The 25,514-nt window shown below is 26.1% G+C and overlaps 1 protein-coding gene across 1 annotated transcript; it reads left to right on the plus strand.

The window, feature by feature from the left end:
* Positions 1 to 4,082: 4,082 nt before the first annotated feature.
* Positions 4,083 to 14,299, plus strand: LOC113555502 (facilitated trehalose transporter Tret1-like). Its single transcript, XM_026959848.2, has 5 exons — positions 4,083 to 4,316; positions 4,408 to 4,543; positions 7,486 to 7,671; positions 12,518 to 13,342; positions 13,966 to 14,299. Exons 1-5 carry the CDS (start codon positions 4,281 to 4,283, stop codon positions 14,205 to 14,207), a joined length of 1,425 nt encoding a protein of 474 aa, XP_026815649.1. The 5' UTR covers positions 4,083 to 4,280; the 3' UTR covers positions 14,208 to 14,299.
* The last annotated feature ends 11,215 nt before the right edge of the window (positions 14,300 to 25,514 follow it).

Here is a 25,514-nt window from a genome sequence, read left to right on the forward strand (position 1 = left end):
CAATTTAAGATAAAAAAAAAAAAGTTACAATAATAGATGACGTGGAACTTTGTATTAAATTTCAAGAACTATAATATGTTCAATTAATATTGAATTTTTTTTTATTTAAGTATATTTAAAATCTGTTAGAAATAAAAATTAAGCAACATAGAAAAACAAGTTAATCAAAATTATATGAACGGTTTGAAGAAGAGACAATTCATTGAGTATTTGAGTGAATTCCAGAAATGTTGTGAATTTTTAATAACAAAATAATTTCATATTCAGTTATATATCAAGAGATATACCAATTTTTTTATATATATATATATATTTAATATTTATTAAATTATATTTCCTTATATTTAGGTATTCAATATTAATTATTATTTTTTTTTGAAACGTTAACAAACAAGTTATGCTGTTTATTAGTGTTATTCTATAAAATAACTATTTACATTACTTTATAACTTGATTTTTTTTTAAATCGATTTACCTAAAACTTAAATATTTCAGTCTTCAGATAAAATTGACATTGTAGGTAGTTGTCATTCATCATACACATCTGTGATATGTTGTATATTCATATAAACTATTATTTCTAGTATGTGTATAATATACGTATACATACTTTATTTGAAATCAAAATGAAATGGTATGTAGATAACAATTAAAATATGATATAGTCTAAAATAATTAGTTTTAAGTATAATGTATACATATTTTGTTATTTGTATATTACATTCACATAAGTGCATTCGAATAATCGATTTTTTGTGCCAATTTTGGAGTTGCAATTAGCTCACAGTAGTAAGTAAGCTATCAGTGGTTTTTAAGTTTTCTGATCCGGGCGCAATAACTTTATTATTAAGTTATTAAATACAATTTCAAAATCTGGGACGCAAATTCGTCGGACACATCGCTAATGCTAAGAATCTTCTTTTCGGAGGTTTGCAACGATTTATCATTTAATAATTCATACTTGATACATTAATTACGATGATCTTCTCAGTGACGATATACACTAAAAACTACTATGTAACTGAATAACTTGCACGGCTTTTTTCTTCATTAATGTATATACATTTCCATACAAGCATATTGCATCTTGTCTCTTTAAATAGCAAAAATAAAACGATTTATTTATATTTAATAGCTATTATACTATATTATTGTTATTTACACATTTAAAAATGTCAAATATAATTAATATTCAATTACACATTATATTTTCAAGAAGACTAGGTGGAAAATAATACTTTTGATATAACATTTTATACTGTTAAGTGCTATTTGGTTTAGTAATTAACGTAATAAAATAATAATTTCGTGTATACTTAAATACTTGTAGTACTATCTTAATCTAATATGTACTTTTTTACCTGTATAAAAAGAGTAGTCACTTGGGTCATACTTATAATTAACTATTACAATAGAATACACTTGTAAATTAATCTTATCATACATATTCTTTAATTCGATTATACAAGTTTAGTTTTATCAATAAGACCTATTGATTCATAATACTCAGTAAATACTTCACTGATTATAATTTAAGGTAGGTATACAGTAAAAGTATTAAAATATCTATTGAAATAAGGGTTGTTTACTCGAACAAAAATTTTTCGTTACAAAAAATTACAGTTATCCAGAAGGTATCTAGTCGATTAAAATACTTGTTAATATATAGTATATTAGAAATAAATAAATTATTAATTTATAAATATATAAATTATTACCACTGCTTGCAAAAATTATAATAATAATAAATCTTAATGTCATTATCAGACTTTTTGTTTAATAATTGTATTTGATATACATTTTATTTTATATTTTTTTTACATAATACATACACACGTATATATATATAATTATATTATTTATCCATATATGCGGGCAGTGGGCATACACAAACAATAATAATACCTTAATAAATATTAGCAACAATACACACTACTTGATAGGACATTTCATTAGTATATTTTTACTTTTTTGTATCACCAATATATTCTAGACAATTTGTTCATTAAACATGTGTGACAACACGTGTTCCTTATAAAAATACGCTAATCAATTTAATACTTCATTATAATATTTTAATAAAATTATGAAATATGCGTGAATAATCAAAAGTAAAATAGGTAGTTCTTATAATAGTAATTATACCTACCGATAACCGACAAGTATGAAAATAAATAGTAAATCTATATAATATATATTTTTACTGCGTTAAGGTACACATTATAATTTGATGTACTTCAGTCAAAAATAAATATAGATATAATAATAAGATATGAGGTATACATATTTTTTTAATCGGCCACTAATTCTCTAAACCGTGATTAATATGATCATGAACTCATAATTTTAATGCCACCCAAAGTCTACATGAGTAAAAAACTTTGATTAACCATCACGTTTTTACCGGTACCTTATTACATAATAACTTATGTTGTCACTTCAATTAATAAACATACTATTTTAAATGTCACGTATAATTTATTAGAGTATAAAATCGTCACTTCAATGTTTAAAACAAAATCATTGTACATCAATAACTTTTGTAACTATTAGTTATAAAATAATTATATTGGATTTAAATTAAAGTAATTTAATATTTAAACAGCGAAGCTATGTTGAACATTCAACAATAAATAAAATACAATTTAATAAAAATATGTCCCTAGGCTAATGACTTGTTATGTTGAAGCCTTACTTCTAATAAAAAAAAAAAAATATGTCCAAAATTGTACCTACCTACTTCAGTCCATAAAATTATATATATATTTATTGATTGAATTTAAATTATGTCTATTACATTAATATTTAGTTACCTAAGTTGTAATGTATAGATTTAATAAAAAAAATACCTCCATAGGTTAGTTAGATCAATGCTTTTTAAAGATTTTTTTAAAGGATATCAATGACTTTTTAATATATTATTAATTTAGAAATTTAAATGATAAGCTCGCTCGCAACAAATTTAATAAAAGATATATATAATATTTAACTTCATAAATAAAGTCAAACCTTTGATTTAAGATTTTATCTGTACATTTTTTAAAAAATCTACAACTTAATTTATAATGTCTGAAAAGGTGGAAAGTCAATAACCGCTTTACTATCTACCAGCGTTCTAACTTATGTTCAAAATACGTAAAAAATAATTCTGAAATAACGCTCAAATTTTCACCACTTTTCTGTTTTTGTAAAATTAAAATTATATTATAATTAAATAATATGTTAATCAAAAATAAATTTTTTGATTTTGCCAGTGGGTGGGGATGGGTGGCACTCTACTATAAAAAATTCTTGATTTCTTTAAGAATATATTCTGCTTCAGTAATGCTTTTAGAAATTAATGATGTCTATCAGAAAAGTAAAAATAAGACTACGCATATACTTTTACAAAAACAGTGTATTCTGTAGATATATAAATACACGATGACTTAAGGTTATATAAAAAAAAAAAAAAATATATTTTCATAAGCGTTAAAACTTTTCGAGAAAACAAATGTTTACTTTAAAAAAAAAATACTTATATCCGTGAAAAAAGAAATAGGATTCCAATAAAACATAATTGATTTGTATATAGTTTCTTACAGTTCATATATATATATTGGTACCTATCACTTTATACTTTCAAAAGCTGAATGGTTATTTAATGTCCAATTTTATTTTGTAAATAATAATAATAATAATAAAAAAAACATTAAGACGCTGTATAAGTGTGTACGTTTCATACCGATGAGTTTACCGTATAAGTCAATAATAGTGAGTGGGTGATTGTATATATACGATTAAAGCGGCGAAACTGATATTGACAAGCCATCAAAGTTTTATTAGTTTATACTCAAGACAACTCAATATAAATTATATAAGATGGTTTAAAGTTAATATTTTTCTCGTTATCGTCTATATGTTATACAAATTACACTAGGTAAGGTTAATAAAAAAAAAAAAAATATATTTATATATATTATATAAAAAAAACGTAGGTAGTAATGTTCAATAAGAACGGAACATATTTTTTTTCGTTTTTAAATTATAGTAATACAAGTACAATATACAACATTATTTTGTTATCAATACCGGTTTTGTATACACTCATCTAATTCAAGAGGCATTATGATACGCAAAATAATATGCATATAATTAATTTATAACAAATAAATTAGCAATTGGATGTATGTCGCTTAATCAGTCATTATCAAAGAATGAGTTGACACGTATAGTAGTGTACAGTCTTATAATTATATTGAGACTGCATTTTTTTTTTTTAAGTAGACTAATTTTTAAAAATGTTGACTCCTAAACTGAATCGCCATTTGAGGCTAGTGAGTATGAAATACAATGTTTATTAATAATGTATTATTGTACAATTACTATATTATTATCGTCATTGAATTATTTTCATTTCAATTCTAGACATTTTGCACTTGTATAATATCGTGTCATCAATTTGTTATTGGAAGCTCTTTTATATTCTCATCTATCCTTTTGTCCAAACTAAAAGAACCAACATCTACGATAAAAATAACAGCGGAAGACGGCTCATGGATAGGTAAATTTATTTTCTATTATTATTTTATATCATTATATTTATACGACATAATAAACAGAAATAAAAACTTGTTTTTATAATTATTTATTGGTTATTTGTCTATTTTTAAAAATTGTTAAAATTCATTTACTTGATTTTTTTCAAAAAAAAAAAAATAAATAAATAAAAAAAATATTATTAAACACAAGTATTGTAGTGATAGCGGGACATTATATAATAAGATAACGACATAACTTGATTTTTTATTGACTGATAAGCCAAAATATAATATTAATGATTCATTTAATCACAAAATGTTGATTGGTTTAGGTTTAACAGTCTACAAACAAATCACATAATAACCATATTCTACAAATATTAACTTATTATAGTAGGTAATAATAATAACAATAACAATAATAATAGTTATAGTAATAGTAATAAACGCCTATCAATTTTATTGATGAATAATAATAATTTTAGTTTAGGTACTCTATCAATGTTTCAAATATAAATGAAATCAAGACTATGGAATAAACTAACTCAAATTAAAGGTTATCTTCACACGCGAAAGAAAGAAATTATTAGTACCGATACTATATAATCAATTATAAAATGTAATTTTTAAAATACATCTAAAGTATTTTACGTTTATCGTATACAAAATGCAAAATTATTTAAATTCTTGAAAATGTCTACCCGTTAGTTTTTATTTTAATTGAATCCCGTGTTACACCAAAGGTCCAACGATGGTTTAAAGTTTTAATAAAATTAAATAATTACAAGTTAAGGCTTACGAGTTACGACAACAAAGAATAGACGCGATATATTGATGTCATTAAATATCTGACGCTTTTGTTCGAAACTTGTGACCTTAGAGTAGTATAATTTTCAATGTACCATTATGCGATCTAAAAACTTTTCAGGGATAATTTTAAGTTAATATTGTAAAATTTATTCTGTCCACTACAATAAAATGAATGATAAATTGAATTGTTCAAACTTAATGCAAACACAATCAAAACTTTTTATTTATAATAATAATAATATGGAGATACATAATATATTTGGGACTGTGGTAGTGTGGTCTACTCTAATAATATTACTAATGAAACAATATAATAGGCATAAATAATACGAATATGTGCATAAAAAAAAGATATTAGTTTAAATAACAGACGGGTTAAAGGTTGTAAATTTGTACATTACTCAGTAAATTATAAATTATAAACCGATCTAATTAAAATAATTTTATTTTTTACTGTAATCTTGATTGCCATTGCTTAGAGCTATACAAAATCACTTGAAACGAAAAAAAAAATCGGGGAAATTGTATAGTACATTTTGAGAGTTAAATTTGAATGTGTTTATTTTTTTTTTATTATTATCATTAGTATAGTATGTTGAACTTTTTTTTAGCCAAACATGATATATATTATATTATTAATTATTATAATAGTATTTATATAATTATCAATATAATATAATATTATTGTGATTGATTTATAAGTCAATACTACGTGTTATATATTGGTGTTATTAGTTTTGTGATATAAATAGCTTAAAATTTATAAAAGTCTAAATTTTTAAAATATTATATAGATTGTAGAAAATAATAATTTATGCAATGATTTCAAGTCTATACGATGAATATATTTTGGATCACAACATAATAACTAATAAGTAAAATTAGGTTTTTTTTGTTAAAATTTCAAAATTTGCATTTCAAAGTTTTATGTACAATTTGTATGTAAACAATTTGCCTTTCAAAACTTTCATGATGTTGTTAAAATTTGAACTTCAAATACTTATAAAAATTAAATATTAAAATTAAAGTGTTAAAATATCAAATTTTATTCGAGATTATTGGTTTTTCGGCAATACTTTTTTTGCAGTACCAATTTTTTTTAACAAGATGTACAGAGATTTAAATATAACATAATTACCGATTCTTTTGTATTATTCGTTTTTTTATTTATCTTATACTCATTGCGGCCTCATCCTATATCATAATATATAGATAAATGGGTAAAATTAATAATGTTAAATAATTAATCATAGTATAGACATAGTAGTATACTGAAAATCATTCACTGAAATAACATATTTTTACATTTCAGATATTATGTTATACTTCTTTCAAAAATCTCTCTTTATTTTAGTTGAGTGGTTTTATTTCAAATACTAATTCTTAATATTATTATTATTATTATTATTTAATTTTAGTTAACCATGTGCTCACATATTTTATTTTATTTTTATTTACAGTTTTGATTCTATAAAATATTAGAACAATTAAAATCGAATTATAAAGATTTCCCGTCATATAATATTAGTATTGTCATTATTCACTATAGTCCAGGATTTGTGATTTGTCACAAATTTGTTCGAAATAAATGTCATTGCATATTACCAGTATAAACCTTTAACTCGTAAAATGGTAGTGGATCAAAATATTTGTGTTTCTAAGCAAGAATATAATTTTATCTGCCCCATTGTCAGAGGGTTTTTTTTGTATTATTTGTGTAAAAAAAAAATCATAATCAGATTTTTAACTGCGTTAATAAAAAAATGTACATATAAACAAAATGAAAGCTATAACGAAGTCAAAGTTCACTAAATAATAATGATAAAAAAACTACAGTTTACGAATCATGACTATCGATCAACAGCATCTAGTGGATATAGAATGATGCTTATTTTAATTGAACAATGTAGCTACTTTGTCAACTGTAACATAAAATATTATTAGATAATATCTGTTTGTAATAAATAAAAACTGTATACCTATTATCGTTAAAACTTCCCGTACAAACAGTTTTAATATCCATATTATTTTGGCAATGAAAATATTAATAATGAACGTAGGTAGGTTAATAATACATAGGTAATGTATTTTTAAATTACATTATTTAAAATATTATTATAATATTAATAATACATATTTTTCTTTTTTTTTTTAGCAAGTTTACCGTTATTAATATGCCCCATCGGTTTACTCATACTTGGAATACTGATAGATAAAATTGGCAGAAGAAAAGCTCTGCAAGTTAGTTATATACCAATAATTTTAAGTTGGTTGGTGCTCATGTACGCCGATAGTTTAAAATGGATTGTAATCGGAAGAATCATACTGGGAATTTCATTCGGTAAGCTTATTGATTAATAAAAAATAAGAAAAACTGTTTTATACTTTTTTCCTTAAACGATATTGATAAATAACACGAGTAGAAAATTATTTGATAACGCAAAAATATCCTTCGTCGGAAAAAAAATAATTTAATTTTTCGGATAATTATGTAAGTAATGTGAAAACTGTTTTGTATTGTTTTTGTTTAAAAGTTATAATTTTACAACTTTTATTTATAACCGTCTTCGGAATTGCGTCTCCAACTGATATTATAGGTGACTGCTACATAATATATGAACGGTAAGAAAACACGAATAATTATTTGAAAACGCGTGATGTCGTCAAAGTTAAGAGAAAGCTTCGACTAAGTTGAGTTTATTTATTTTGTGTGCGTGTATTGTAAATACACTTGTTGTGAAATTAATTTACAAATGGTAAGACGTAGGTATCTACCTCGTACGAGATTAACTATTTAAGTATATTATATATTTATTACGGTCGCGGCGTTTTCCCTAATACCTATGCACTCATAGTTTTTGTACAGCATTGATTTCGTTTGACCTCGAGTACCGGATCGTTTAATCGTGTATTATACAGCAAAGTGCGAACCAACAATAACATAACAGTATGGAAGCTTAGGTTTAACTAAAACGTAACATCAGCGATTTCTATAACAGTACTCTTAGAATATCGATCCGGTTTGTCGTTTGAAGTACCTACGCGTATCCGCGGGCAATGCTACCATAGGCACCTTTTATACGTATTGCAGCGTTTGGAAACGTCTGCCGGTGATTGCAGATAGTCGCCATTCTTAGAGAAAGTACTTTTATAATCGCGACATTTGTCATGAAAATATCGCGTTAATATTTAAACAACTATATAATATTAGCTATTACAGGAATATATTCGACGGCGTTTCCGATCGATTATTATTATTGCCTGCTGCAAGACCGACGTACCTACTCGTGTTATTATGACAGTATGTAATTGTGCACGTTGATCAATTATATTATAATATTCGAGCGTTGGGGGCATGATGTGTGTTCTCAATCAGCTATACTGTCGATATTCGATTAGCGACAGTACGGCACCCGTTGGACATAAATATAAAATAAGTTATAATATAATAACATATTATGCCATGATGTGGCCGACTGCGATTAACGTCGGGACATGTTAAATTGATGCGTGGACGCGTAAAGACAATATTTACATTTAAACGACATGTTTTATATATTATAATAGGTATTAGGTATACGTGAAAAATGAAGCAAGTCAAAGTTTAAAATAACCAAAAATCGACGTTTCTAAATATTTTTCGTTATACTTGTGGGAACGATTATACAAAAAAAATATATATATAAAAATAAATAAAAATATTTATTTGAAATAATTTACGAAGAATAAATTAATAAAAACAATTTTAAACGAAATAAATATAATAGGTATATATTTATATAATAACTATATTTTATTTCTTGTATTATTATTATTATTAGCTTATTAGTATCGCTATTTTAAATTAATATTCACAATGAATTACTTTAGTTGGAAAGCTTCTTCTCTTTGTATTTTTTAGGTGTCATTATATATTTTATCACTTAAACTTATTATTCTTATTGTAACATAATATGGTATAATAAATAGTTTTGAGAAAAAAAATTAAATAAAAGTATTATTTATAATGAAAATTTAAAAAATCATCGTAAAAATGTGTACACTTTTATATAAAAGATGGCGTTTAAAGTGTTTTAAAATATTAGTAAAATTACATTGAAATTATATCAAAAATAATAAGCAATTTTGGTATGAAAAATTATATAAAATCACATTTATCTAATAAAAAGATAACGTGTGATTATTGTTTTATTTTAAATAAATATAAGTACTATTTATAAATTGATATCGTTGGTTATACAAAGAAAATAATATTGTTTTATCGTAATATACTTATGAACTATGGTTGTTAATGTCGACTTAATTGCCAATTGTCCGTACCGTGTAGAAACAACATTTTATTTTTCGTGTTTGACATTTAGTGTAACATTTATAATATACTTAAACCATTTCGAAGAATGTCCACAATTAAAAGTGGTGTTCAAAAAGTTGTAGTTTAATGAATGATTTCCCCGTAAAGTTTTCAAAACTAGTGATACTTAATTGTATTATTTGCGACTACTTTTATATAAAAAATATTTGTTGTTTTATTATAGAATTTATTTTTATATACTTTTAAAAATAAATTTACATTTTACCATTTTTTTATTACATAATATAAATAATAATAATCATAACTATACTAATAATATTTATTTGACACCGAACTAAAAATATTGATACATAATACAATTAGGTAATAGATGAAATAAATTTAACTTCGGTTTTCTATTTAAAAGCATAGTTTGTGCTAAATAGAGCTAGTAAGATGTTTTGTTATAATAAAGAAATATTAAAAAATTATGAAAAAATAAAATAAAATAGTACATGAATGAAAACAAATATAAATAGTAATAATAAAAAAAAATAATATTTAAACTATATGTTCTACTAGATAATTATATAAAGCTGCGTAAGATATTGAAATGTATCTTAAACTTTTAAAAAAACTACAATTTAAATTATTTAATTTGAAAGACTTACCTACATAAATTTAGGTATATATTTTGGAAAAAGTGGTTGAATACAAAAATGATTTATTATTTAATTTTTTTATACTCCTATTATTTACTTGGAATTAAACTTAGTAGCCTTGACGTTATTAGTTTATAGAGTAACATGGGCTAAGCAATATGAAAGCAGTTCGGCTCTCATGTAGTGGTTTATAAAGAAAAAAAAGTTTAAAGAGTACATTTAAAATAAATACATTTTTTTTATATAGAAATAGAATATATATGATCAGTAGAAACTTCAGAGTACAGTAAATTTACTGAGTTAAGTACAATTTAATTTAAACATATTCTAAGCAGATTATTTAATGTGATTTTCAGTGGGAAAAGATGTAATTTAAAAAACGTCACACAAATACAATAATATCAATTCCATGGTTATTTGTCGATTGAGCTAGTGTAATGTATATAATTATAATATTATAAAATCAATTTGATAGTATGAATATTAAAATATTTTATAAAATTTCCTAATTAGACTACAAAATATATAATACGAGTATTAGTTAATTATAGAACCAGACTAAATCAGAGAAAAAACAAACAAAGATAATATCGGTGTACGTCAGTTTTAGTATGCCTCGGTTTACGAGCAAATCGACGTTGTTGGATATATGCCCTTGGTATATTTTCTAATGTAGTTGTAATAATTACTTTCTACACTCATTTGTTATTTTGCAAATAAGTGTATGCAATTTTTACCAAAAATAGACGAGTAGTATCTGAGTCTATAAGTTACAAATATGCTGACTTTTCACCTCATTTGTTACATAGACTATTGTAGAAAAGTCTACTCTTTATTTTGTTTGTGTACTTTTGGCTGCGTTTCATATGAAATAATAACTATTTCATCTACTGTAACTTCGAATGACAAATATTTAATTTTCATGGGCCAATGACCATTCATTCACGAGTTAAAACAAATCATACAACTGAACGTAGATCCCAGCACAAAAACCATTGGGTAAACCATCTGAGCCAAACGTGTGAATATTATGTACATAGTTTCGATAGTTTTCGTGGTTTTAGAGATTAGTTAACGATAAATAACGGATATTGATTATTAGACCTATGTTGTTATAATATTGAAAAACATTATTCGTGTCCTCGTGTGGACTACTCTCATTTCTTCTTCAACAAACTCGAGTTTCATTCGTTTATTTGTATTTATGTTTGTAAGTGTGGGAAATCTAATGGTGGCGTGATCACTTTAGAATAGTCCTAGTCGAGGCGATAGCGAACGAACAAATAAGAAAATTAAAATAAATAGGACATCACCGCGTAACCGCAGATAATTCCACAAAACACAATAGATAGTAGGGCTTAAGAGGACGTAGAACCCGCATATTATGTTGTCTCCGTCTTACACACGTGCGACATAGCAAATGCTCGTTCACCGGTTTCAATATTGTGCTGTTAGATTTGATATTAGAGTGAACTGACCTATTATAAAATTCAAAGGTAAGATTATTATCCGGGGTCCGACGTAGCCTTTTATTGATACTGTTATTTTTAATTAAGTTATGATATTTTTGAAACTGTACATTCTAAAATGATTGTAACTTAATTAGAAATAACAATATCAATAAAAGACTAAATTGGGCCCTGGACAATAATCTTACCTTTGCATTTTATAATAGGTCAGTTCACTCTAATATCAAATCTAACAGCACAATATTGAAAATTTGCTATGTCACGCGTGAGACGGAGACAACGTATGCGGGTACTAAGTCTTCTTAATCTGTGCGGTTACCTAAAAAAATTATTATTTTTCGCGAAATCAATTTTTTTTTCAAATGGCGAAAAACAGGAACGATTTACATCATTTGAAATAATTTCACAGCATCTCGGTGGAGAAACTCTGCTATGCGCGATGTCATTTCCAAAACATGACGTATAGGTCGATTTCGGAGTATTGCCCGTTTACACGACGAACCTATTCACAACGTATTGCGGTAAGACGTCGTATCGACTTCACAAAAGTGAATACCAATAATATACGTTTAATATATTATTATTATAACGATTAACCGGTATAACAACATAACGGACCGCAACGTTTTCGGCAATAACTGAACGAACGTACCGCGACAGTGAAATAATAACAATATTACTTTAAAAAGCTTTTTCAAACGAAAACATAGTATGTTATGTCACGGAAACGGTATGAAAACTAACATAGATCGCTTCGATACGCAGGCTCGGGGACGTCCGTGTTCTTGTACGTGAGCGAAGTGTCGCCACCCGAGTACCGGCCGCTGTACCTGTCCTTGGTGACCGTGTTCGTGGGCATGGGCATGATGGCCGAGTGCCTGCTGTCCATATACTTCCAGTGGCGGACCGTGTCGCTGATACTGTTCGTGATCAGCGCCGTCAATTGCGCGTCCATGTTCCTCGTGCCGGAGTCGCCGCTGTGGCTCCGGTCCCGCGGCCGACACCGCGAAGCCGAAGCGGCCGAGACGTTGCTGGGCTTGGAACCGGCCGCGACCACGGCCGCGGCACCGCCGGTAACCACGCTGACCGTCAACGGCGACGAACAGCTGTGCGGCGCGGACGGCACCGCGGCGGCCGGCAAAGCGACACGGGCCGCGTACTGGAAACAGTTCACCGGCCCGTCCGTCTGGAAGCCCACGCTGATCACCGTACTGTTCTTCATCTGCCAGCAGTGTAGCGGGTTCTACGTGCTGCTGTTCTACTCGGTGGACGTGCTGCGCGACTGCCGCGTCCAGTGGGACGGCATCACCATCACCGCGTTCCTGTCGCTGTCCCGCGTCGTCGGCAGCCTGGTCTACTCCATGCTGCACCACGTCCCCCGGAAGACGCTGGTCGTGGTCTCCGGCGCCGGCATGGGCCTGTCGCTCTCCACCGCCATCGTCTACATGCACATGTTCAACGACATGGCCACGCCGCCCTACGGCGAAGTGCTCATCGTCGCGTTCATCGGTTACGTGTTCTTCGCCCTGTTGGCCATGCTCCCGTTGCCCTGGACCCTTTGCGGAGAGGTGTTTCCGATGGCCGTCAAAGGTATTTTTTTATTATGGATCTATCTATCCAGCCGATGACAGCCAATTTCGGGTCACAAATGGGGTTGCATACAATTAATAAATGATAATTGTACGTGCGTTTTACCCCGTGTTTTGTGTTCGGTCGAAACAACCCAAACGGTCGAGTTGAAAATTTGTACAGATTACATTTAGCGGATTTTAAAAAGGGATCACATCTACGGGGATTTAGTTTGTCATGTTCGACGCCGTGCAAAATCAGCTAGTAATAAAATATACCGTACCTATCGTAAGAACAAGCTGTAGTGTGCCGGACTTTGTTTTTTTTTCTCGAACTCCAATTCCCATTTATCTTACTCGAACTGTTTTGGATTTTTTTCCAACATTTGAACATTAAATCTTATTTGTAAATTAATTTTAATTTTAAGCGAAAAATGTTATAATATTCATTTTTAACGTTTTTTAAATATAATTTAATGTGCAAAAAAAAAAAATGATCTGATATACTTAGCAGTATTAGTACTGCTACAGTAGTAGCGCTGTTTTAGTACAAATTTAAAAAAAAAAATCCATTATTTCAATAATGGATTTCACTAGACAACTAATGTACAGCACAGTAATACCCAACGTTTTTTGTTTTTTTAGGCGTAGTCGGCGGAATCATACAAGCCTTTGGATATGAAATCATGTTTATAATCATCAAAATATACCCGGCATTTGTGTCGGCATACGGAGTAAAATGTGTTTGGTCAATATTCACAGTATTTAGTTTCATAAGTGTATTGTTTGGTGCGTTTATATTGCCAGAAACAAAAGGAAAATCTCTCGACGAAATATTATCAACATTTGAATCCCGCAAAAAATCGATGAAAAATAATTTGCCTTGATAATATTCAATACTAATTAGTGATTATTATGTATATTTTTACAAATTATTAATATTAAAATTTCGTAGAATGACATTATGTTCAATGCATTACTATGATATTATTTATTTATTGTTGTATACCTTATAGGTATAGGGTGTTTATAGTTTTAAGTGAATTGATTATTTTCAATAAAACTAAATGTGTATATAATGCATTTTCTTCATTACGCAAATGAGATCCGATAACAGGGTTTTTTATAGTACATTGCATTATATACCATCAGTAACATAATAATAAATAATAATAAAAATATTTATTTTATTCAAAGCTGATTTATATATTAATAAATCGGACTTTATTTCATATTATTATAATACTGTAAAAATATATTATTGTTTTTTTGGTCTTCATAATTGCTTGTTGAAATGCTTCGATTTTCAAATTTAAAAGTAGTTTTGGATAACAGATTTGAATTTTCATAATCAGAAAAATTAATAAATTAATATTAAGGCAAATCCAATTTTGACAAAATTGATTTTTCTTTTTTCAGTGTGACTCGAGAACAAATAATCATAGATACTTAACATTTTCAGTAATTGTTTATTGTATTATTATTTTTTATTAATAATCGAATATTTCGTTTCTTTTTAAGCTATTTATGGGCATAAGACATTTTCGATTTTTTTTTCTATGAATGTTGATTAAAAATTATTCACTGGGTTGAAATGTTTGAAAAATTAATTCAAAGCTCCTCACGAGTCGTTAAATTTTGAATTAAAAAATATCGAAAATTTATAGCCACAATATTTTTTTATAAACGTTTATAGTAAAATGTGTAAAATTTATCAAAATCTCAAAAATGTACAAATTATTTTATATAATAAGCAATTCATTTAAATGTTTGTTTTTATACCTTAATATTTGAAAACTCAATACACGATTCTTTATTGGTTTTCAATATATATAAAAAAAATTCTACTAGAAAACTAAACTAATTTTTTATGAGTATTTGGAGTTCAAGTTTTTACGATATTGGAAACTAACACGTGAGATAATTATTTCTCATCAAACAAATTTTGATGTTTATTGTATTTAAAAAAAAAAAAAATAACAATAGATATTTAAATTTTAAATTCAAATTACATATATAACAAAAGAAATATACTAAATATAATGTATATAATGTATGGCATCAGAGCTTGCGCTAATGTGCAGTTCTTATTTAAATGTTGTGCTGTTCATAAAAAATATGTTTTGAATTTTGAATTGTAATGATGACCATGGTTTATCCCGTGGATTTAATCTCTTGATATTCATAGATTAATGATCAATTTTTCAATCATAATTCCTAATAGATAAATTTAGTAAACAAAATAATGTCAAATGATATCTATGTTATAAGCTCGTAAATAGGGCTCGGAATTTGATGCATTTTGCATTTTTTTTTTTTTTTTTTGAAACATTTTGACGATGCTTTCCTGGCCACAAATGTGTTTCATTAGCATGTGAATCTGAACAACTAATTTTTATTTTGCGTTTGTTGGTGTTTATTACTTTTTAAGTCATTTTCCCATATTTTTAGAAATTTTTACTGATTTCACATTAGTTCACTTCTTAATGTTTCTTTTCAACCATTATGCCAATAACTTAATAAAACTTTAAAATTACAATGATTTAAAGATTAAGATTAGTACCTATCCGATTTTATCTCACCGATTACAGTCCTTGTTGTCGTATTGTACTGAATATTATTGTACCTTAATTTTATTATTTTTTCGTAGTATTTTCAAAATGCTGAAAATTAAAACGTCGGTTAGTGCTCGTCTACATCTACTATAATTGTAATTTTTTATTTAATTTTTAAGGGCATTTTTTGTCATATTTGCATAATTTTTTAGGTCATTATTTAATGACATTGTAAGCTTTGATAAATTCTTTTAGAATTTTATAGTGAAATAGAGTACAATTAAAAAAATTAATATTTTTATTAATTTAAAACAAATATTTGTAATTCTTTTTTATTTTTAAGGACATTTTAGTCATATTTGCATACTTTTTTAGGTCATTATTTAATGACATTGAGGTCATCAACTTTCGAGCCCTAACTCGTCACCATTGTGTTATGCCGTCAAATATTGTAATTAAGCATTTGTGCTCAAATTAACCAAAACCAAATGGAAAATAGTAATAATTTATGGAATTTTGTTAAACCGTCAATATTTATACATTATGATGTAATTACTTCTATAAAACAAACAGGGTGTGCACTGTGCAGCTCTAATATTTCTTTAGCGCAAACTCTGGCTGGCATTAAAACGTGCTATAGTATTTTCTTATTTTTCGGTTTTTGAGCAGAACTATTTCACTACGAAATTTCCGCTATACTATTTTTTGTATGTATTCATTTGTCAATGTCCAATGTGGTGTGTGTATTTTATTTTGTCTCTCATCGACACTTTTGGAGCAACGAGAATGCTTTAATTTTCAACTTCGAGGGTGGTTTTTAAAAGAAAATTGAATAAAGTTGGTACTTTAGGGATAAAAATAAAGAAAAAAAAACCTAGTGTACCTCATCACTGACCACTATAGAAGTGTTAAATTTGAATTCAACGATAAATCATTCTATACAATGAAAAACGATTCTCAGCGGAGATGGTTTGTCACCCATATATTATTTCTAGGGTATTATATAGGTGGTAGATATTTCAATTTATATTAGTATTAGATACGGTATGTGAAAGTTAGTTTCGACAAAGACAGTGCATAGTATATTATATTACAGGTATAAGGTAATAAGTATAAAATATATCCATAGTATATTACTAAAAAACATCGTCAATTTTATTTACACAAAACTATATTTCCATAACATCTTAAAATTTAAAAGAAAATTCCTTATAATTTTTCTTACAACAGTTAAAAATATATTAAACATACATACTCAGTTTTTTTTATAAGAGTTTTAAGTTCAAATTATAAGGAACTTTAGTATTAACACATATTATTATGTATAATTAGAATTTATCTTTAAATTATTTTTACTACTTAAAAAGTATGTTTCGTAGAAACTTTAAACATCACACTATCTATAACTTTTATATTTTAATTCTAGACGAAATATTTGGACTAATTTAGAGTAATTTATAAACATTTGTAATTTTTTGAATTTTTTAGTTTTTTTTTCTTTCTATAAATATTGACAATTATTTATTTTCTGTGTCATAAATAGCTCAAAAATTAAATAAAATTCTTAATAAGTTATATTTATTACATTAAAAAACATTTCATCAAATATATAAAAGCTATTTTTTTGTAATCATTTAAATTTTAAAAATTACAATTGCAAATTATTTAGCAATAAAACATTTGTATAATATTGTGCGTACAAGAAATAAAAGTACAATATGTTAAAAATTTCCAATTATTTCATGTACTCTTGAATAATATTTTTAAATTAAAAAAAAAATATCTATAATAATTATTAATTGATTAAATATCTAATTTCGTCCAATTTTGAATTTAAAATGTCTATAAAAAAAAATTTGTAACTATGTACTTTTGACATATATTAATTGGTAAACGATCGATACATTAGGAATTTCATATTAAATTTTCAAGCTTTTTAATCCAATGAAAATATTAATACTGACATCTAAAGATAAAAATAACAAAATAAATCGTAAATTATTGTAAATATCATATAGCTCAAAAAGAATGAAACATATTTAGACCAAGTATAATAATAATAATAATAACACAAATATTTGAAAGGTACTTTAAACATCACACTAAGGTAATTTATTTTTAAATTATGTGAAAAAAGCAAATTCAATTTTTTCAAATAAATTACTGGTTTTTACATAAATATTTCCGTTTTTCTTTAAATTGTTTTTGTTTTTCCCCGTTATTAGTTATTTTTAAAAGTATTTAGAAGTTTTATTTGTGACTCCCTTCTAAATTCCAAAAAAGGTTCAATTTTTTACCAAAAGCCATACCTACAAAGTTGAAACTCAAGGCATTTTTATAGCCCTAAAAAATGTTATTAGAAAAAAAGCACACAATATTGTAAAATCAATACATTCATTAACTCTTCTCAGAATCTTAAAAAGCTTAGAAGTGAATACGGAATAAAGTATATGTGGTGAGTTGCTAACGTTTTAATGGGTTGTTCCATAAATAAAAAAATTGTGATCCAATTAGTACTCACGCTATATTTTTTTATGTGCAAACATTTAAATGCTTTTCGTGTGAAATGGGTTGAATACTTATTGTATAAACAAATTGAAAAATATTCCATATTTATAATAACGATATTACCTCATACCTGTATTCAATGGTAATTAATTAAACGAACAAAACAATTAAGTATTCGATTTGAGCCAAATGAGCCAATTTTAAATTCATATGGGAGGAAACCCTTATAATAGCATATAAGGGTTGGAAAACGAAGCCAAATACACCACCCGAGACTCAATGAATGTATTTGTTTAATTGCTATTTATAACAGTTAAGAATAGTTTCCGAAATTATAAGCCGTTAGTAGCTTGTATTCTTTAATATTATATGGTGGTAGCGCGTTTTCGTTTGTTTTCGTTACTGCAACCGTAATTTTTTAGGAGGGGGTGGGTAAGATGAATACAGATCAAAATTGTCGAAGCCTCTGGCTTAGAGTTTTGATTTTAGCATGAATATTAGGTGAAATTTACATATATTGGCTTAATATTATGCATCTATATAGTTCTGTACGATCTTTAAACTACTTCCCTTCACTCTCTAGTGCACATAGAACGTTTCACCGATATTTATGCGGCGTTACTGTTGGCGTGGTGCAAAACAAAGAGTTACATATAAATATACTTCCATTTTCAATTGACTGTGCCATAAGCATTTTTTTTCGTTTAAAAATAATATAGTCAGACTAATAGTAATAAATGTTTAAATTAATGTCTGAGTAAAGATTTAATTATCTTCGCCTTGCTAATTGTCACCCCCATTGTCCTGTAATATTAAATTTAATTATTACAGTCTACTGGGAAAAGTCTTTATGTATCTAAAAATTATATAATATTATAAAAGGAAAATGTGTTTTCATAAAAAAAATAATAAAAAAAAAAAACCATTCTAAATTGTTTTTTTTTTTTATATTTAAACATACCTGTGTAAAATTTCATACTAATTAGATCGTCAAGAACTAGTTATCCAAACATCCAGTATGTTAATTGGTCGAACAAAAAAATCATTGGAAATCTCATTATGGTCGTTATGGAGTATTGGATTATTCCAAAAGTATAATGCTAAAATGAAACTTTAAAAATGTATTTTATAGTTATGCATTCAATTTTAAATTTTTATTATTATTTTTTAATTTATACATGTATAAACAATAATATTTGATCATTTATATTAAGCTAAATAGTAACCATTTTATGTTTGATGTATTTTTTTTAATGTGGTTTTTCTCGTTAAATGCAGTTTTTGCAGAGAATAAAATACAAAACGATTTTCCTTCTACTGATTTCATCATTTATATAATTCTTCCCATCTTACTTGTGTAATTTGACTTTATTAATTTATTGGAGCTATATCAGAATCTCATATTATATGTTTCGCAGTTAATTACATTTTATTTTTTTATATGTACGTTATTCAAGACTCTTATTCTAAAATATAAAAATTTGAAAATTCTTTATTTTTGAAGTTTAGTTGATATTTTAACAGTAAAAACTATAAAACAACAATTTAATTATTGACTTTTACAATGTATTTAATATGAATTCTTCTTCTTAAATCACGCCTTTTAATTTTTGTTTAAATTAATTCATTTCCGTTACTATTTGTAGATACGCTTTAAATAATTATCAATAATCAAATGAGTTCTCATAGATGATTTTGTAGTACCTAAATAAGAGTTGGTATACACTATTTATACATAATCACTGAAAATCTGGTAGTATAAAATAAACTTTTATCTTAAGTTAATTGGAATCTCTTAGCAACACATTCATTAATCATTTCCCTTCTATCCACTATCATTAATTAAATAAAAATGTTTAAAAATACGTTTGTCTTTGTCAATATACACTTCTATGGAACACAGACTACCTATAAGTGAAAACAGAAATTAATTTAATTAAATGTTGCTATAACGAAATGTTTTGCTCTCTAGTATTTTATGAAGTCTCTTAAAATAAAATTACAGACGTCCTTTAGAATCTTTGAAATAGTATAATGTGTATAGATAAATATTTATTACTATTTCACACAATAGAAACATGCTTGCATTCACGTGTAAACAAGTCATTTTTTCACTATAATTTCAGGTATAAGTAATAGATATTCTTGTAAAGAGCTTAAAAATATATTTTGTGAGTTTTGCAATTTTTTCAAAAACTAAAATAATTATCTTAATTTAATTTAGAACTTAACACAAATTGAGTAACTCAATTATAACTTAAACATATTTCGACAATAATATTTTCACTGAAATCAATATAGAGAAAATATAACTTTAAAACACTCTGATTTACTAAAAATATAAAATATAATTTTATCACATAATAAGTGTATATGGGTACCCATTGTAAATAACAACGTGATTGTTTACTATTTTAAGTAAGTAGTTTTATTGAAGTAGCATTATGAGAATTGGTTGGATAAAAATTTTAAACGAAAAAATGTTGTTCATGGCGTGTTTCGTATATGATTTATTTTCATGAATCATATCAATTCAAATAATTTGACATTTGAGTTACATAGTTTATTTAAAATACATTTTGAATATTAACACTTCATTTAAAACTTTTCAGTATAATAAAATTAAAAAAAAATAGTTAAGAATTGTGCTACTAACATCAAAAATGAATATTTTCTATTTATATAAATTAATTTAAACATACACCACTAATATTATATTGTATTAGTTATTGGTTTTTCACTTTTCATTTTCGTCTATCCAAAACTCTAATCATCAACGTCAGTGAAAAAAGTAAATGATGATGAGTCATCTTGGATGGGTATGTGGCTGTGTCATATTTATTTAACTTTATTGTATTTTATTTAAACTAATTCTTGTGGTAATAGTTACAATAAATTTTTATCTGTCGTAAACGGATTAAAAGTATATTTAGATAAATAATGATATAATTTAGATATACATAGTTATTGATAGTTTACAATAATCTTTAATCAGTAAAAATATTTTCATTATTTATTAATTAAAAAAAAAAAAAAAAAACAGTAAATAACACCAGAATAAAAAGACTCATGCAACGTATACGCTCCTATGTATAAATATAACTATATTGTAAATTAAAAATACATATGATACATACAACATGGTTTTAAAAGCTTTCGAAACATTTTGGAGAAATTATGAAAACAAAATTAAGAAAGTCGATGGATAAAAATAGTTTTAAATATCTAAATAATACAGATGAAATATTATTTACGCAATCACATAAATCTGTGAGAGAAGTTTCAGATGCAGTATCTATACCATGTACTACGACAGTATTATCGATATGCACTGCTTAACTGTTATCTACAATTTAAGGTCAGGCTCGGTTACACTACAACTTTTAATAGGGTCTTCTTTTCTTCTTATTTTGTTGAAATTTTTTTTAAGCCTTTTGGTAGTTTTTATTACTTAGTTTTTGAGATACAGCATGAATATTTCGATTGTAAAACTAATTAAACTTAATAACTCTCCGCTTTGCTTAGATTCTAAGACCGTTAGAGAAATATAAAGAAGAAAACACTTTTTCAATAAATTAGTTATAACTGTAAGGTAAATAAGAATTTTAAAATCCATCCAGCATTTCATTTTCATTGTGACGATCATATGTATTTTTGCTTTCAAATTTAATAACACTTGTGGTCAAAAAACTCTGTATAGAGTTGTAGCACACTCTTGAACATTTTAAATTGTAGTTATGAACCATCCTGGGCTCGTTATATATTTGATTACTTGATATTTATTAATATTACTCTATTTAGTCTACTTAATTACTTTTATGTAAGTAAATATATTTTGGGTCCTAACGAGTAGCATCCTCTTCTGTAGAATCGTTTATACCTATACCCGTAGTATTTAGCAAAAATACTGAATTTTTGTTTATTTTTCGCCAATTAAGTCTTACAATGTTTTACTCAATTAAAATACCATACATTTTAGCAAGCGTACTTTTTCTTAGTCACGTATAACAGTTCAACACCCCCCCCCCCATCCCCCCCAAAAAAAAATCCAACCAATTCAATTATACAAATAAATTATTCTCAAAGTCTTTACATTTTGAAAACAACAAATATATACACCGTATAGAATAAGTAGGTTTATTGATTTAATTTTTATGAAATTGAGATGAATTTCAAAAATAATATTCGATATATTCCTGTAATAAAAAAAGCCGTTGTGGCGGCTATAACATATCAAATTAACAAAAAAATGTCTTATCTACTTAAATCAATGGTTTATGTCAAGGGTAGCAATTTTTCGAATGATACGTGCCAAAAAACAGTGCGCATTATATTATGAAAAATATTGCATAATACAGTAGACACCGCTTATAAGACTCACTTTGGGACCAGCACAAAGTGAGTCTTATAACCAAATGAATCTTATAGGCGAAGTGGAAAAAAAAAATTAATTACGTATTTATAAATTTTATTTTACTAAATATTTTGCTTCAATTTTAATACTTTAACACAATATATTACATATCACATACTTATTATTGAATAAATTTAATAATCCCGATAAAAAAACTAAAATTATAATAGGTAACTATTACATATAAAAATATTATAAAAATTATAAAGGATGTATGTATAATGTATTTATTATTAATTTTGAAAAATTAATTAAAAAATTTTTTTTCATGCCCTGATTTAGCAAAATTTTAAACTTTTTAATGTGTTTTTTATTAATTCAATACGATTAATGATTCAATATCGCAATTATAACTAGCTATTATCTCGTTATTGTATATACTATATGATATTAATATTTGTATAGATAGGTACTATTATATATTTTTACAGTTATAACAAAGATGAAATGTATTTTTTCATTGTATTTATTTTAACATTCGATACTAGTATCAAAACTGACAATGTTAACAATAACGAATCACACAAAGGATTATTGGATTATTATTGTCTTTGATACCTATACATATGGGCCGTTAAATATGTTTGATTACGAAATTGTAAAGACATATGATTTGTACGAATAATAGTTATTAATATAAATTATTATGTAGGTAGATAGTAAATAGATATTGTGTTATAAATATACCATTAACGCAATAATGCAGTTTTATACTTTTTTAAATTATTTTTATCATACACATTATGTACTGTTGTACATAATTGATTACCATAAATTATCATTATCTTATTATTGTAAACAAAATACTATGATACATTAAACATAATTTAAAAATACTCTAATATGTTTATTAAAATACCGAATCAAGTTTTTTTTCTTGACTGTGACCTTAAGTTAATAATACTATTATTCATCTATGTATATTGTATATACTATCGATAATTATTAAATGTTTTTATATCGTAAGAACAATTTTTAAAATAATTAAAAAATAAACTCTTTTTCAATACACATTGAAATAATAATATTAAACAAACACAGCTGAAATATTATTTCTATCTATATTTTTATTTATAAAATATAAACTACGTGTACCTTTATTGCAAATATTACGTTGTTTAAGCACCCATTAAAATGTATAGTACAAAGGTTCATCTAAACGTTAAAGGCTTATTAATTATAAAAGCGCTTCCTACTCAATATTCAATATTTAAACAAGTAACTTTTTAAAAGTAGAAGTATTCTACTTTAAATTATGAAATGAATAATATAAAGTGAAAATTTAAAATCAAAAGTTTATAATGGGATCTTCGGAAATAACTCTATCATGATTTAATAATTATTAGTGAATTAACGTGATACAATATAACAACGTATAATACAAGAAAGTTCTTTGTACATTCAAGTAGTTATTGGTTTGTATTCGCCTGTAAATATATTTTTAATTTATTGACTCATGTAATATGTATATTGTATAATATATAAAGCAAACTAGACTTTATAAATTTAGAAATAAAATATTTCACGGTATATTATAACCCTTCGAAGGTACTATAATACGCATTACGTACATTTTCCACTTACATAAATAAATATATTTATTTACTGTAGACTGATTCAAAATGTATAGAATTTATAGAAAATTTAATAAATTCCATGTATACAACTTACTTATGATTTAAACATGTTGATTAGATACAAAAATATAAACTGTGCAATTTTTCTTAAAAAAAAGCAATGAAAATCTCACAAATTGCTCAAACCACACAGGTTTTAACTACTATAGCCGAAAATCCCAATACATAATATTAAAAAAAAGAAATCAAAAAATCTTACAACTAAAAACAATAGACAATAATTATATATTACATTAAAATCGATTAAAACTGCAATAACATAAAATATCAACACTGTACCAAAACCATTGCTTACGTATAATGGAATATACAATACTTTCACACTATTAAATAAGATCTATAAATCGTTAATTAGATCTAAAATCGATTACGGTTTAACGATGTATAGGACAGCTATAATCAAAAAATACTTCAAAATGATCCACATATCACTAATTACAGGCGTGCGACTATAAAATCGAGTACCACGGAGAGTTTAAGAAATATAGCAAACGAACTAATCCCTGACATAAGAATAACACTCTACTTCTATGCAACCAAAACACTAAACACCACGGATAACCCAGTCAACAAATACACGAACAAAAGTATGAAAGAATCCAATTAATTTAAAATAGATTTACAGCTATAAGTTAAAAAGAAAAATCCAAAACATTATTCCGTGCACAATATGCACATCAATATAGACTTATAAATATCAAAATAAAAAAACATAAAATCGAATATCTACAGATATGTTTTTCACAAAACTACAAACATATTCACAACACATTACGCCGAATGCAGAAATGAGTTATTGTCGGTTTATCCTTTTGTCAATAATTCATATTGTGGGAGGGACCTCGATCGACATTCTCTTAACACTTGCTAGTATTTACACTACTGATCAGTTTGACTATTTTGATGATGAAAATTGATGTATGAATGCATCAGTGTGTATTGACGTGCGTATTTATTATAACACCATGCATTTGAATTCAACGTTAAGATATTATATGTTTATGTTCAGTGTACGACCGGAGACAAATATTACAAATAGTATTTTATCAGTTCGAGCGGAATATTACAAGGTCCGAAATC

This window comes from Rhopalosiphum maidis, chromosome 3 (genome assembly GCF_003676215.2).
Source record: "Rhopalosiphum maidis isolate BTI-1 chromosome 3, ASM367621v3, whole genome shotgun sequence".
Classification (NCBI taxonomy): Eukaryota; Metazoa; Arthropoda; class Insecta; order Hemiptera; family Aphididae; genus Rhopalosiphum; species Rhopalosiphum maidis.

Excerpts from the sequence above, each read along its gene's own strand:
- LOC113555502 (XM_026959848.2), top strand. The coding sequence starts at position 4,281 with ATGTTGACTCCTAAACTGAATCGCCATTTGAGGCTA. Across the intron at positions 4,544-7,485 it reads GGAAGACGGCTCATGGATAG|CAAGTTTACCGTTATTAATA; the intron begins GTAAATTTATTT and ends TTTTTTTTTTAG. Across the intron at positions 7,672-12,517 it reads CATACTGGGAATTTCATTCG|GCTCGGGGACGTCCGTGTTC; the intron begins GTAAGCTTATTG and ends TTCGATACGCAG.